This window comes from Staurois parvus, unplaced genomic scaffold (genome assembly GCF_062004578.1).
Source record: "Staurois parvus isolate SC_StPar_1 unplaced genomic scaffold, SC_StPar_1.0 ptg000631l, whole genome shotgun sequence".
Lineage (NCBI taxonomy): Eukaryota > Metazoa > Chordata > Amphibia > Anura > Ranidae > Staurois > Staurois parvus.
The window spans coordinates 713,613-731,270 of NW_028318427.1; the positions used below are offsets into that span (position 1 = coordinate 713,613).

Genomic DNA, 17,658 nt, shown 5'->3' on the forward strand with positions numbered 1-17,658 from the left:
ACCATGTATAATACATAAGGGGGGATATGATCACCATGTATAATACATAAGGGGGGATATGATCTCCATGTATAATACATAAGGGGGGGATATGATCTCCATGTATAATACATAAGGGGGGATATGATCTCCATGTATAATACATAAGGGGGGATATGATCTCCATGTATAATACATAAGGGGGGATATGATCTCCATGTATAAATACATCAGTGGTTCATATAGTGAACTCGGTGTAGAGCTATTCACCCTGAGGTCATCACAGAGGACAAGGGGGCACTCTTTACGTCTGGAGGAAAATAAATGTAATCTCCAAACATGGAAAGGTTTCTTCACAGTGAGAGCTGTGAAAATGTGGAATAGACTCCCTCAAGAGTTTGTTCTGGCCAGCTCAGTGGATTGCTTCAAAAAAGTCCTGGATTCTTTCCTAGATACACAGAATATAACTGGATACTAACATTTATAGGTAAAGTTGATCCAGGGAATATCCGATTGCCTCTAGGGGGATCAAGAAGGAATTTATATATATATGTGTGTGTGTGCATATATATATATATATATATATATATATATATATATATATATATATATATATATATATATATATATACATACATACATACATACATATTGAATCACAAAGCAGATGCGATACTTCTTGCTGTATTCGGCTGATTTTAGAAGGGGTGTGCTCATCAGATGGTGACAGGTTCCCTTTAACGCTCTCACACACTCTGCTCCCAGAAGGGACAGCAGTGCATATCTCGGGCTCCATGTTGTTATTTGATGAATGATTGCAAGCACTGCATATTAATTCCGCATGATGCGCTGCTAATGACTGTGTGTCACTGTGACAGACTGACCCCAGGCATACTGTAGCCTCTGTCTCATCTGCTCACATGGATCCTCCTAACCCGCCCCAGTGCCTGTGCTCTTGTATATGAATGACGCAGCCTGTTTCTTGTGTGGATGTCACATTCCAGCTCGCTTTCCCGTCCTGGCAGCGATATCTGTGACATCCAATCCCGCGGCATCCTTTCCATTCCTGGGTATGAGTCACATGACACAGCACATAGATTGGTTTAAGCACGTGTAGACATGTACACACACAGTGACTCATTACCATCTTTGCTTTCTTATTATATAGATGTCATACAAGTCCTTTCATGAAAACACTATCATTTATTCATACGTTTTGAATTATAATGCTGGGTCAGCATTAGCCTGACTACATAATCTCTGCCAAATAATATTTTACCAGGATGTGCGGGCTGAGCAGTGAAGGCTACTTTGAAGGACAGTTGTGCTTTTAACCAGTTCTCTACCTAGCCAATACTGACATTTCTCTGCTACATGTAAAGAAATCCATATTTTTTCGCTAGACAATTGCTTAGAACCCCCAAACATCATTATACTTTTTTTTTTCTTTTTTGGCAAAGGCCTAGAAAATAAAATGGTGTGTGTATTTGCGCAGTGTTTTTTTTTTGTTTTGTATTTTAAATACACTTTTATGAATTTTATTCAACACAAACACTATATAATGAATTTTTTGTTCAAATATAAAAGATGATGTTACACTGACTAAATAGATACCTAACATGTCACACTTTAAAATTGCGTACACCCATGGATCAGCGCCAAACTACGGTACCTAAAAATCTCCACAGGCAACGTTGTAAAAGCTTTTACAGGGTACCAGTTTAGGGTTACACAGGAGGTCTGGAGCTAAAATTATTGCTCTTTCTCTGATGTTTATGACGATATCACAAGTTTGCTGCAGTCATCATTTACATAAGTGTGCGGGACTCATGTATACGTATGAGGAACTGAATTTATCCTTTCTTGAGAAGAGGAGATTAAGGGGGGATATGATCTCCATGTATAATACATAAGGGGGGATATGATCTCCATGTATAATACATAAGGGGGATATGATCACCATGTATAATACATAAGGGGGGATATGATCTCCATGTATAATACATAAGGGGGATATGATCACCATGTATAATACGTAAGGGGGGATATGATCACCATGTATAATACGTAAGGGGGGATATGATCACCATGTATAATACGTAAGGGGGGATATGATCTCCATGTATAATACATAAGGGGGGGATATGATCACCATGTATAATACGTAAGGGGGGATATGATCTCCATGTATAATACATAAGGGGGGATATGATCTCCATGTATAATACATAAGGGGGGATATGATCTCCATGTATAATACATAAGGGGGATATGATCTCCATGTATAATACATAAGGGGGGATATGACCTCCATGTATAATACATAAGGGGGGATATGATCTCCATGTATAATACATAAGGGGGGATATGATCTCCATGTATAATGCATAAGGGGGGATATGATCTCCATGTATAATACATAAGGGGGGATATGATCTCCATGTATAATACATAAGGGGGGATATGATCTCCATGTATAATACATAAGGGGGGATATGATCTCCATGTATAATGCATAAGGGGGGATATGATCTCCATGTATAATGCATAAGGGGGGATATGATCTCCATGTATAATACATAAGGGGGGATATGATCTCCATGTATAATACATAAGGGGGGATATGATCTCCATGTATAATACATAAGGGGGGATATGATCTCCATGTATAATACATAAGGGGGGATATGATCTCCATGTATAATACATGAGGGGGGGATATGATCACCATGTATAATACATAAGGGGGGGATATGATCTCCATGTATAATACATAAGGGGGGAATATGATCTCCATGTATAATACATAAGGGGGATATGATCTCCATGTATAATACATAAGGGGGGATATGATCTCCATGTATAATACATAAGGGGGGGGATATGATCTCCATGTATAATACATAAGGGGGGATATGATCTCCATGTATAATACATAAGGGGGATATGATCTCCATGTATAATACAGAAGGGGGGATATGATCTCCATGTATAATACATAAGGGGGGATATGATCTCCATGTATAATACATAAGGGGGGATATGATCTCCATGTATAATACGTAAGGGGGGATATGATCTCCATGTATAATACATAAGGGGGGATATGATCTCCATGTATAAATACATCAGTGGTTCATATAGTGAACTCAGTGTAGAGTTATTCACCCTGAGGTCATCACAGAGGACAAGGGGGCACTCTTTACATCTGGAGGAAAAGAGATTTAATCTCCAAATATGGAAAGGTTCTTTACAGTAAGAGCTGTGAAAATGTGGAATAGACTCCCTCATGAGTTGGTTCTGGCCAGCTCAGTGGATTGCTTTAAAAAAGGCCTGGATTATTTCCTAGATACACAGAATATAACTGGATACTAACATTTTATAGGTAAAGTTGATCCAGGGAATATCCGATTGCCTCTCGAGGGATCTGAAAGGAATTTTTTCCCCTGCAGGAGCAAATTGGATCATGCTTTGCTGAGGTTTTCTGCCTTCCTCTGGATCAACTGTGGGTATAGGATTAATTTTTTTTTTTCATAGTTGAACTAGATGGACTTTTGTCTTTTTTCAGCCAGACTAACTAAGTATCTATGTTCGTGTTTGTGTGTAAGCACGGAGGAGGGGGTGCTGTAAATGTTTTTTAAATTATTTTTATTATTTGATTTAAAATCTTTTTTTTTTTTTTACACTGTCTCTTTTAATTTTTTTTGATAAACTATTGCTGAAAGCATGGGCCGTGACAGGTGCTCTCTATGAAGAGATCTGGGGTCTATTAGACCCCAAATCTCTCATCTGGCCTCCAGTGCAGCCGATCTGACATAGATCAATTTGATTAGCTGCTTACCTGGCTGATAACGACCAGGTAAACAAAGAGCCAAAACAACAAAATCCTTGTCACTTCTGGTTTCCGGGGTCACAGAGAGGGAGGAACAACGTCAGTTCCTTTGTCTGTGTGGTGCCACTGTCACCGCCGATCTCAGGTCACAATCGGACGGGAGAGCCTGGGAAAGCCGCCAGGAGGGGGGGGGACCCATTTCTGCCTCCCACAGAAGGGATCAAGTGGCTGTTCAGCCACTCAGATCACTTCTGCTGAAGAGGGAATTACCAGCAGAAAATGTTGATACCAGGATGAGGCCTGCAGGTGCAGGTTTCATCCTGGTATAACCACTGCAAGCCGAGGATGTAATATGATGTCCTACAGGCGGGAAGTGGTTAAAAAAACATCAGCTTGTTTAACATATCCAGGCACAATCAGCAACTGTGACAATGAACTTCTCTTATTTCCTCCCTTTTAGTCTGTTAACCTCCTCGGCGGTATGATTCTTTCCGATTTTTTTGTGCCGAAAGCGGTACCATTTTTTGCATGAAAATATGTAGTTTTTTATTGTAGGCTGTAATTTTTAGGAATAACTCACTGAAATCTGTACAAACAAGAGTCTGGGTATGATAAAACTTGAAACACGTAATCAGAAATTATAATTTAATAAATAAATATAAAAAATAATATAATAATAAATTTAATTCAATAATATAATCAAACCAAAAACACTGAAATTTGAAATACAGAGGCAAATTCGCACATCACTGAGCAAAGTCGCAAATTCGTTTTCAGTGTCTGATGACGAATTTCCCCCACGAATCATTATCACTCAATTCTGCAAGTGGTTCTGATTTACTATCGCTGTTCTAAAACCGCTTTTGACGTAAAGGGACGCTTTTTGGACGCCATGGACTTTTCTAAGTTTCCAGGCAGAAAGAACAGTCAAAATGCAGGCAGGGCACAGGACAAAGCAGTAGGGACAAAATGTATTTGAAATGCATTGAAACAGCAATGACAGCAAAAATGACATTTTTAAAAAATTTAAAATTTCCCACCGGTTCCGGCGCCCGTACATCCCGACGTCACAGGGACCGGAACATGGAAGCCGGATGCCGGCATCGGCCGGAGGAGATGGCTGGGGACGCTGCAGGGGACACATCGCGGGAGCGAAGGACAAGGTAAGTGCTGCAGGGACCCCCTGAACAACGCCGCATGGTAAGCTCGAGTGTAGCTCGGGGTTACCGCTCTTGGTATTGAAATTTTACCCCGAGCTACACTCGGGAAAACCGCTAAGGAGGTTAAATATACAATTGAAAGTGTTTTGTTATATCTGTTCAATACGTTCAAAAAAATACCTCTTGATCCTGCCTGAAATCTACTAAGCTGATGTTGTGCTGCATTCTTATCACCAACATTGTTCCCAGCTATCTCTGGAGACTACAAAACACCTCCTTAAGTGATACTAAGCACACACTATTTATTTTACATTATCCCTTTTCTTTCTGTATGTGGAAGATGGTACTGTAATTATTAAAAAAACACAAACAAACATTCCAGTATCTTTTTCTTAATTGACATACAGCTGTTACATGACCCAGCTCTTTCCCAGCCTGTCTACAGGGAAACCGTGGCAGGAAGAGCTTCTAGTCCTCTGCTACTGATCACATGTTCAGAATTAAAAAAAAAAAAAAAAAGCAACCTTTGGGATACATAGTAAAAATAAATAAACTGTTTACAGTTGTTATACAAATATATATTTGAAATCAAATCTTTATTATTTTTTGTCAATAACATGGTGTGGGCAGATTTCTGCCAATCACAGGCTGTGTCATGCCCCTCCAGCCTATGTCTTAGAATAACAGGGAGGTGTAGCCTCCATCAGTCAAAATATAATATCCACCCCCCTCATTGTGTGTGCTGGTTAGTTGGTGTGGAAGAGGAGGGCGGGAGTGGGCTGTGATTTACCACTGTGTATATGCCCACATGTGTGACTCTATAGTCACATGGGTTGCTCAGATGCATTGGGAAGGAAATGTTCATGGTAGAAATAAACTGTAAACTGAGCATGTGCAGTAGCTGCCAACACTGCTTTGCAAATTCCCCAACTGTAGTGGGGACATGAACAGAAGGGAGAGACGGAGAACAGCACAATCAACCAGGGTTTTTGCAGAATGTCGAAAACTAATCCTATAGTGATATAGTGAGTATTAATTGCATGTAATACTGCATTTATTGATCATTTTTAATGACGTAGGTTTAATGACACTGTAAGTTATGAAGTTGTGTTTTCTAATTCTGAATCACTTCCTGTTCTAGGGTGATAATGCTACCCCTCCCTAGATACAGTACAGTAAGTGAACAGCTTAGGACAGGAAGCCTATTACTGGCAGGATCACCAGGAGAAAAGGAAAAACATAAGGATTTGCCATATGATTAGATAATATACAGTACCTATCTGACCTATAATGGATATTCTTGTTTTTTTTCTTTCAGAAAAATGTGAGTTTCATTTACAATTCTTAAACTTTATTGTATTCTTCTTTATACAGGAGGATTAATCTGCCGGGGTCTCTTGGAGACCATTCCAGATCACAATGTGGACACATTCATTTCCTTGTCTTCACCTCAGATGGGACAGTACGGAGGTGAGACTTTTGGAAAAGCAGATAGTTTTTTTTTTTCATTTGGTATAAAGTAGAACTCTAGGCAAACTGCTAAATGCACAGTTGAAATTGATTTGTGTGAACTGTCTTACCTGCCAAAAGATTAGTAATCCTGGTTTGTAGTGCTAGCAAGGTAGAATGGCAGCACCATTTCATTTCCTAGATTGTAAGCTCGAAAGAGTAGGGCCCTATAACCCCTCGTGTGCTGTTTGTAGTTGCTGTAATGTTTCATGTATTGTCCCCCCCTCTATTGTACAGCGCTGAGCAAACCCTTTGGCGCTATATAAACTCAATGTAATGTAATGTAATTTCATTTTTTGGTAAGCTGAACCTAGTTAGAAGTGAAAAATTGTCATGTGTGCAACCCCTCCTTCTTTATAGGATAGCAATATTAATAAGCCTGTTTAGTCTAGGGAAGGGGTAGGCAACCTGCGGCTCTCCAGCTGTTGCAGGACTACAAGTTCCATCATGCCTCTGCAAGTCATAGCTGTAACTCAGTTTTGTAATGTTGCAATGCCTCATGGGAAATGTAGTTCCACAACAGCTAGAGAGCCGCAGGTTGCCTACCCCTGGTCTAGGGGGTCTGTAGAGTAAAAGAATACTTTTCTTATTCCTCCCTCCCAGCACAACGACCGTGGTGTCACTGAGAGCACCGGGTGCCATTCTAATGATCGGGACTCCCGATCCGGGTCACAAGATCGCTGTGATAGCCTCTGATTGGCTATCACAGTGATCAGTCACTGTACAGCCCGGCCCCCTTGTTTTTTTTCTCTCTCTATAAATGGAGGAGAGAGATACATTGTATCTCTCTAACTCCTGGCATAGAGGGAGAAAAAAAATGTTTGTAAAAAAAAAAAAAAAAAAAAAAAAGATAAATATCTATTAAAAAATAAAGAAAAAATACCTAGATCAATGTTTGATCTAGTTCAGTGCCAGGGTTAGTGTTTGGGCCAAGGTCAAGGTTTAAAAAAAAAAAAAAATTGGTGTCAATGTCAGTGTATTTTAGGTAAAAAAAAAGACAAAAACAAAATGTGCACTAACGTTTCTGGGCTGTACCACGGGTACAAATAACACCGTCAGAGCTGGAGAATTTATTTTGTGTTGTTTTTTGGTGGTAGGTTATGGTAGTAACAAGAAACACACAGCTAAATAAAAAAATAGATTTTTTTTTTTGCTATTTTGGGCCAGTTTTGCATTGATAATAAAAAAATGATATATCCATTACCATTTACCACCAAATGAAAGCCGAATTTGTCCTGAAAAAAACGTGGTATAATTCACCTGGATGTACTACATAGTTGTGATGATATGTACGGTTTTACTAACACGTCAGTGTTGCAAAATTGTGCTTAGGCATTTAGATTTGTTTTACCCTTAGGCTTGAAGGGGTTAAATATACTGTATAATCAGACTCCAGAATAGGCAGCTCCGCTAGAAACCCTGAATACTGTACAAGATTTGCTGGTTCCTTTGCTTCCAGGTTGCTCACCAGACAGTGAATTGGCATTGCCACCTTGTTTTCTTGTTGATTGGGCAGGTAAGTGACACAGAAATGTATCACCTGCCTAGCTGTGCAGTGTACACAAGGAATATTTTTCTTCTGGCCAATGGTAGAAACCTATAGATATGTGTCTGTTTTATATTTACTTTCTTTACCTGTCTGCTGTAATAGAATTCTGAATCCGTTAATATCAGATACTATATGAGATATTTAGATTAAAGAAAAAATTCTGAAAATGCTGACTGCTTGACAGGGGCGGACTGACCATTTGGAAACTCGGGCACTGCCCGAGGGCCGGGGGTCAGTAGGGGGCCCCATGAGATGCCCCTGGTACCTTTTTCATAGGCTTTTTTGAGTTTGGGCAAGGACACAGGGGCCCCATGATCCCCTATTACCCGGGGGCCCCATGAGTTGTCAGTCTGCCCCTGCTGCTTGACTGCTATGACCATCCTTTGGCTTCTACTGTGATAAATCATGATCTAGAAGTAGATTTTTCTGAAGGTGGTTGGATCGCTGTCACGCCACCGTTCTCTTGGAGGTGTCACAGAGTGCGTCATTACTGTAACTGGCACACTCCCCAGTTTGTAGGACTCTTATTAAGTTTGCACTCATGGTGAAGTATATTTACAGAGAGAGGTTTGGTCCTGTAGTCTGCACCTTATTAACATACTGGGGAAATGCTTTAAAAATGTCGTTCTCTAATGTCTGCAAACAGGAAAGTCAAGTAGTATATGTACATGACATGACATGACATGACAGGCTAAATAAGGAAGCTGCCAGAATAAATAGGATTATTACTCTTTCAGTACCTGAAACTAGTTTTATGAGAAAATGACCTCTCCGCATCTCATCTCTCTTGTATTATAAAAGCTGAACTTTTTTAAGCCACACAAATGGCTCTACAGTTGAAATTTATGTATGTGTGAATTGTACTACCTGCTGAAATACCTATGATGTGAGGCAGACTGACCTTCTCCACTTCCTTCCAGGATTTACTGCTCTATTTCTAGGACTGAACGCTGTCACATGAGAGAGGAGAGAAGCTTGTTAACCTGTGGTATTACACAGGGTTTAGATTCAGCACTGGGTCTCAGAGTAATGACACATTAATATAACAATGTAACAAGACACAGTGCAGCGCTCAAAAATTAATAAATAAATGAATGAAAACCAAATATATATATATATATATATGAAAGTCTGTGCAAAATCCGTGGTATCGTCTGGTAAGGTGAATACACATCCGGAGTATATACTGCCTCGAAATAATAGCAATGCGCACTCACCAGAAACGCATGGATTATGCGCATGTAGGGTAAATCATCCCAGATATCAGATCCAACGAAGACCGAGTGGTGGGCGTCCTACTCACGGTGGGTCATCAGATACACCAAGACTGATCCAGAGGTCCCCTTAAGGAGGAGCTGTGCAGAGCGTGACGTCACTTCCTACCGCTGGAGCCACGAGGAGGCCCGGCGGCCATCTTTATTGGGGTCAGTAAATGCTGTCTTTCAACTCTACATTTATGTTGTGATATGCATACTGCCCTATTGCGATGTTTGACCAATAAAATCATTTAAAGAGCATACTACACTATCTCTGGCACCTGTTTTTTGGGGCTCCTTTGTGGAGCTGTTACTCCCACAGAAAGGGTGCCTTTACCAGCCAGAAGAGGGATCAAAACCATCAGTGTGGATTATCTGAGTAACCTTAAGGGGACCTCTGGATCAGTCTTGGTGTATCTGATGACCCACCGTGAGTAGGACGCCCACCACTCGGTCTTCGTTGGATCTGATATCTGGGATGATTTACCCTACATGCGCATAATCCATGCGTTTCTGGTGAGTGCGCATTGCTATTATTTCGAGGCAGTATATACTCCGGATGTGTATTCACCTTACCAGACGATACCACGGATTTTGCACAGACTTTCATATATATATATATATATATATATTTGGTTTTCATTCATTTATTTATTAATTTTTGAGCGCTGCACTGTGTCTTGTTACATTGTTATACTTATATTCTAAAGGTACTGTGGTTGCCTGAAGTGTTCCAGCTGCTATATATACTCAAGAGCGCTCACTACACATTTCTTTATTACTAGAATGACACATTAATACCTGGGATCTCAGATTAATCATACTGACTCAGAGTCATGATGCTCTGACATTTCGGGTCACGATGCAGTAAAATTTAAGGTTTCCAAGTAATGATGTAATAACACTTGGGGACAATGGCACACTAACACTTGGGTTCTCATAATAATGATGCACTGACACTTGGGGGTCTCAGTGTAATGACACTTGGGGTTCCAAATAATTGATGCACTGACACTCTTGGTCCCAGAATAATTACACACATGGTCGTAGTGTAATGATGTACTGACACATGGGATCCCAGAGTAATGGCACACTGACATTTGGGTTCTCATAATAATGATGCACTGACACTAGAGGGTCTCAGTGCATCAATTATTTGGAATCCCAAGTGTCATTACACTGACACTCTTGGTCCCAGAATAATTACACACATGGTCATAGAGCAATGATGTACTGACACTTGGAATCTCAGAGTAATGGCACACTGACACTTGCACTCTCATAATAATGATGCACTGACACTCGGGGGTCTCAGTGTAATGACACTTGAGGTTCCAAACAAATGATGCACTGACACTCTTGGTCCCAGAATAATTACACACATGGTCGTAGAGCAATGATGCACTGACAATCAGGGGTCTCAGTGCATCAATTATTTGGAACCCCAAGTGTCATTACACTGGCACTCCTTGTCCCAGAATAATTACACACATAATTGTAGAGCAATGTTGTACTGACACTTGGGATCCCAGAGTAATGGCACACTGACACTTGCGTTCTCATAATAATGATGCACTGACATTCGGGGGTCTCCGTGTAATGACACTTGGGGTTCCAAACAAATGATGCACTGACACTCTTGGTCCCAGAATAATTACACACATGGTTGTAGAGCAATGATGTACTGACACTTGGGATCTCAGAGTAATGGCACACTGACACTCGAGGTCCCAGAGTAATGATGCATCAAAACCTAGGGTCTCTGAGTAATAACACACTGACGCTTGGGGTCTCAGATTAATGTTACACTGATACTTGGGGTCCAAGAATAATGATGTACTGATACATGGGATCTCAAAGTAATGACACACTGACGCTTTGGGGTCTCAAATTAATGATGTACTGACACTTGGGGTCCCATACTAATGACACACAAGGTCATAGAGAAATGATGCACTGATACTTGGGGGTTTATTTACTAAAGCCGCAGAGTGCAAAATCAGGCTCACCTCTGCATAGAAACCATTAAACTTCTAGGTTTTATTGCCAAAGCTTAATTAAACAAGCTGAGGTTAGAAGCTGATTGGTTTCTGTTCAGAAGTGAGCCTGATTTTGCACTCTCAAGCATTAGTAATAAACCCCTTGGGGTCTTAAATGAGTGATGCACTGATATTTGGGGTCCCAGGATAATGATGCACTGACACTTAGCATCTCTGAGTAATGATGTACTAATACTTAAGGTCTCATAGTAATGACACACTGACAAAGAAGGTCTTAGAGTACAGATGCACTTACACTTAGGGTCCCAGAGTAATGATGCACTGACACCTTGGGTCTCAAATTAATGATGCACCATCACTTGGGGTTTCCCAGTAATAATGCAGCACTTGGAGTCTTAGCGTAGCGATACACTGACACATGGGGTTTATTTACTAAAACCGGAAAGTGCAAAATCTGGAGCAACTCTACATGGAAGTCAGCTTCCAGGTTATATTGCCAAAGCTTAATTGAACAAGCTGGCTTTAGAAGCTGTTTAGCTACCATGCAGAGCTGCACCAGATTCTGAGTGCACCTGTTTTAGTAAATTTACCTTTTGGTGCCTTGAAGTAATGACACACTGACATTGAGGGTCTCAGAGCAATGATTCACTGACACTTGGCAAGCAGTGGCACATGACAACGGTGACCTCAATTAATATGATTGTGCTAAGGGCAGTGATAAGATGTTAGATTTCACCTAACTGGAGGCAGATCAGTGAAGGATCTGACAGTGGCTCAGAATGATGACATACCCATACTTCAAGTCCTAGTTTTCTATATAAATATCTTGTTATATTGCTAGGAATGTTCAGTGAATGGTCCCCAGCCACACATGGAACACATGTCTGCATTGTCTGTGAATAAAAGAGGAACACCAAAAGGAAGTAATTGTTTTTTTTTTACTTGTGCAGCGATTTCGAAATGAAAGGACACTGGTGGGGGACACTGAGGATGGGGGACAGATGAGGGGGACACTGATGGCAGGAAACATGAGTGGGAGACTGATAGCAGGGGACAAACGAGGGGGACACTTATGGCAGGGATACCCGATGAGGATTCTCTGATGAGGGGGAAACTGATGTGTGGGCTGTGATGAGGAGTTTCTGATGTGAGGGGTCCACTGATGAGGGAGTCTATGATGAGGGGATCACTAATGAGGGGGCAATGATGAGAGGGGGTGAGGACACTGGATGTGATGTCAGTCTGTGCATAAGAAAGACGCATAAAAATTGATGTAAACTAGTGTCTGCAAGTGAAATCTGCTTGGTTTTATCATCATATGGTGTGAACAAGCCCTAATTTTCAAAACGTAACACAACAAGCTAAAGCTAGAAACTGATTGGCTTCTAAGACATCTGCTCCAAATTCTGTATTTTTCAGTTTTAGTAAATTCCTACTTTGGGGTCTCATAATGAACGACACACTGACAATTGGGGCCCCAAAGTGATGACATTTGGGGTCTCAAAGTAATGACACACTGACATTTGGAGTCTCTAATTAATGATGCACTGACACTTGGGGTCCCATACTAATGATACACAAGGTCGTAGAGCAATGATGCACTGACACTTGGGGGTTTATTTACTAAAGCAGCAGAGGGCAAAATCAGTCTCACCTCTGCATAGAAACCGGGCAGCACAGTGGCTAAATGGTTAGCACTTTCGCCTGGCAGTACTAGGGTCGTTGGTTCGAATCTCAGCCACGGCACCACCTGCCTGGAGTTTGCATGTTCTCCCTGTGCCTGCGTGGGTTTCCTCCGGGTACTCCGGTTTCCTCCTACACTCCAAAAGACATGCTGGTAGGTTAATTGGATCCTGTCTAAAAAATTGGCCCTTGTATATGAATGTGAGTTAGGGACCTTAGATTGTACGCCCCTTGAGGGTTAGGGACTGATGTGAATGTACAATATATATGTAAAGTGCTGCGTAAATTGATGGCGCTATATAAGTACCTGAAATAAATAAAATAAATAAATAAACCAATCGGCTTCTAGGTTTTATTGCCAAAGCTTGATTAAACAAGCTGAGGTTAGAAGCTGATTGGTTTCTATGCAGAAGTGAGCCTGATTTTGCACTCTCAAGCATTAGTAATAAACCCCTTGGGGTCTTAACCACTTCCAGTCCGGACACTTTTACCCCCTTCCTGACCAGGGCAATTTTCAGCTTTCAGCGCTATCACACTTTGAATGACAATTGCGCGGTCATGCAACACTGTACCCAAATTAATTTTTTACCATTTTTTTGCGACAGATAAAGCTTTATTTTGGTGGTATTTATTCACTGCTGGGATTTTTATTTTTTTTGCTATGTAAATGAAAAAGTCCAAAAATTTTGAACAAAAGTTTTTTTTTAGAAAATTTTGCAAATAAATAATATTTCATCATAAATCTTTGCCAAAATGTATTTCATTATCTTTTTAGTAAAAAAAAAACAAAAAGAAATTAGTTTATAACCAAAAATTATAATTTTTAAACATTTTTTTTTACATTTTTATTTTATTTTTTTATATTATTATTTTTTATTTATTTATTTTTTTACATACTGTCACCCTAGCAGTACAGTGTCACCATGGTGACACTGTACTACTTGTGGAGGGTGATGAAGATTTTTTTTTTTTTTTTTTTACAATGATTGCTTTTACACCCATATAGGATGTAAAAGCAATCATTTCTCTTTCTCTCTGTGTGCATTCCTGCACTCATTGAGAAATACAGAGTGAGCTGAGATTGGTCAGAGCTTGTCACATGGTACAAGGCTGTTGTGAATAGCCTTGTACCATGTGACCTCTGTGATCATTCACAGATTTCACACGTAGTAAGCAATGATGTCACAAGTGACATCTTGCTTACTACTTTGCATGTGATCACTGATTGGCCAATCAGTGATCACATGATCGGGACCTCGTACAGAGGTCCCGTCCGACGATCGGTGTTTCACTGTGTCCGGAGGACACAGCGGGCACCGGATCGTGGTGCTGCGCGCTCCCAGGGAGCGCGCACAAGCAGGGTGCGGGGAGGCCGTTCATAAACGGCCACCCGACCCTGCACTGCCACCGTCCGGCCGTTTATATGAAACGGCTGGTCGGGAAGTGGTTAAATGAGTGATTCACTGATATTTGGGGTCCCAGGATAATGATGCACTGACACTTAGCATCTCTGAGTAATGATGTACTAATACTTAAGGTCTCATAGTAATGACACACTGACACAGAAGGTCTTAGAGTACAGATGCACTTACACTTCGGGTCCCAGAGCAATGATGCACTGACACTCGGTGAGCAGTGCCACACGACAACTGTGACCCCATTAAATATGACAGTGCTAAGGGCACGGATAAGATGCTAGATTTCACCTAACTGGAGGCGGATCAGTGGAGGATGAATTCTGTTGGCAGTTTGATTTATGGAATAAGTCTGACAGTGTCTTAGAATGATGACACTTCAAGTCCTAGTTTTCTGCATAAATATCCTGTTATATTGCTAGGAATGTTCAGTGAATGGTCCCCAGCCACACATGGAACACATGTCTGCATAATCATTTTTTGTCAGTAAGAGGAACACCAAAAGGAAGCAATAGTTTCTTTTTTACTTGTGCAGCATTTAGATAATAGCGGTCATGGATGGTTGTTTTCAGATCTTCTCATTTTTTTTTCTTCCTCTAAAAGTCTTTTTTATTTGGCTATTACATTTTTACAGACCTTCTGTTTGTTGTATTATATTTATACCACCCTCCAGTGGTTTTCTGTTTGGCTTGCTAGGTAAATCTGGACTTTTGCCAAACAATTGCCAAAGTAACCAGATTGGCCACCAAGAAAGTTCATAGTGGAACTCCAGCCAAGGGTGCACAGGCAGAAATAAAAATTTGACAAAGGTTCAAACGCTTCCTTAAAGCGGAGTTCCACCTGAGGAAAAAAAAAAGTCAGCAGCTACAAAAACTGTACAAAATACAGCCACTCACCTGTCCCTCGGTCCTGCTGTGTCCTCACCGCCGCTGGTTTCACCGGCCGTCTTCTCTCCCTGGCACCAACATCTTCAGCGTAGGCACCCGACTGTGACAGCTTACGGCTTCACAGCCAGGTGCCCACTTTGCATACGCGAGAAGCGCTGCGCTTTGTGAATAGCCCCGTAGTCTTCTGGGACCTGTCAAGTGTCCCAGAAGACTACGGGGAGGGAGGACAAATTCAGCTTCCAATCGCCTAGGTGATCGCAGCGGAAGTGGGAGCGGGTACCTGTCAAATTCAGGTACCCGCTCCCCCTACTCCCCGAAGGTGCAAATCCTTAATGGGGAACATGGGGACAAAGACTTAAAGTGGAACTTCCCCTTTTTGGGTGGAGCTCCGCTTTAAAGATGGTACACACAGCCTTAATATCAGCCAGTTCAACAGAAACCAGCTGACATTCAGCCAGTGTGTACAGCAGTCTGTCTGATAGAAGCCAAAATAAAGTCTGAGTACTGTTAAACGGGCATGCTGGAAAATCAGCAGCTGATTTGCATCTGATTTAGCTCTTGCAGCCAATGGCTGCGAGGGCTGACCAATGTATTCTGGTGGGGGGAGGCGGCATTCCCTCTGTCAGAACACAATAGCTCAGCGAGGAGATCGCTGTACTAACATTGCATAGTTGGTACAGCGAGTCCCTCTGGGTTGAACAAATAAAACTACCTGTGTGTACCAGACTTTACCCTATCAAAAACAGAAAAGGAATGTTTTAGCTAGAGGTATGCTTAAAAAAATAAAAATAAGGTTTTGCCTAGATTTCGCTGTGTTGTTTGCCGACAGCAGACTTACGCAAACGGATTAATACATTCTGTTTTGTTTTGCAGACACAGATTATCTTCGGTATCTGTTCCCTACCTATGTGAAAGCCAATTTGTACAGATTCTGCTACACACTGTATGGCCAGACTTACTCCATCTGCAATTTTTGGAATGGTAAGGTACAGCGGGGTGACGGGGAAGTGAAGTTAATCTGGCAAAGTTTGGAATGACGCAGGGCGGTAGGCTCTGGCATTTGACATCTGAATGAATGGGGTTGTGTTTAGCACCATAAATAGACAGGGATTGGTCTATACCCGTACAGAGGTCAACCTTCCATGTACAGCCCGGGTTTAGGATTCAGGGGGGCTACACAAGAGGGTTCTTGCTCTTCCACACCTTCTTGTATAGCCCCACTGACACTCCTAAACTCGAGCTGTACATGTGGGGGGAGTTGATAACTTTTTTTTTTTTATTCTTTATTATGAACAGTCATTCGGCGGGTAAGGTTACAGAGGTCATGAATACAGTTTGATAAGGATACATATATGTAGGTAAAATAAAGCAAACCTGTTGCCCCTTTATGCATTTACTAGTACATGACATCTTGTTTTTTCCGTATGGTGGAATCTAACACTGATCCCTTATCGGTTGGGGGGTGGGGAGTAGATCTACAGTCAGGTCCATAAATATTGGGACATCGACACAATTCTAACATTTTAGGCTCTATACACCACCACAATGGATTTGAAATGAAACAAACAAGATGTGCTTTAACTGCAGACTGTCAGCTTTAATCTGAGGGTATTTACATCCAAATCAGGTGAACGGTGTAGGAATTACAACTGTTTGCATATGTGCCTCCCACTTGTTAAGGGACCAAAAGTAATGGGACAATTGGCTTCTCAGCTGTTCCATGGCCAGGTGTGTGTTATTCCTTCATTATCCCAATTACAATGAGCAGATAAAAGGTCCAGAGTTCATTTCAAGTGTGCTATTTGCATTTGGAATCTGTTGCTGTCAACTCTCAATATGAGAACTAAAGAACTGTCACTGTCAGTGAAGCAAGCCATCATTAGGCTGAAAAAAACAAAACAAACCCATCAGAGAGATAGCAAAAACATTAGGCGTGGCCAAAACAACTGTTTGGAACATTCTTAAAAAGAAGGAACGCATCGGTGAGCTCAGCAGCACCAAAAGACACGGAAGACCACGGAAAACAACTGTGGTGGATGACCGAAGAATTCTTTCCCTGGTGAAGAAAACACCCTTCACAACAGTTGGCCAGATCAAGAACACTCTCCAGGAGGTAGGTGTATGTGTGTCAAAGTCAACAATCAAGAGAAGACTTCACCAGAGTGAATACAGAGGGTTCACCACAAGATGTAAACCATTGGTGAGCCTCAAAAACAGGAAGGCCAGATTAGAGTTTGCCAAACGACATCTAAAAAAGCCTTCACAGTTCTGGAACAACGTCCTATGGACAGATGAGACCGAGATCAACTTGTACCAGAGTGATGGGAAGAGAAGAGTATGGAGAAGGAAAGGAACTGCTCATGATCCGTCGCATACCACCTCATCAGT

General features: G+C 41.3%; 1 protein-coding gene across 1 annotated transcript in view; it reads left to right on the forward strand.

The window, feature by feature from the left end:
* PPT2 (palmitoyl-protein thioesterase 2) overlaps positions 1-17,658 on the forward strand; it is a 56,321-nt gene that overhangs the window by 15,224 nt on the left and 23,439 nt on the right. The window contains exons 4-5 of the mRNA XM_089693399.1: positions 6,346-6,441; positions 16,144-16,251. Of these exons, the coding sequence (XP_089549525.1) occupies positions 6,346-6,441; positions 16,144-16,251 (204 nt within the window). The remainder of the gene's footprint in view (positions 1-6,345; positions 6,442-16,143; positions 16,252-17,658) is intronic.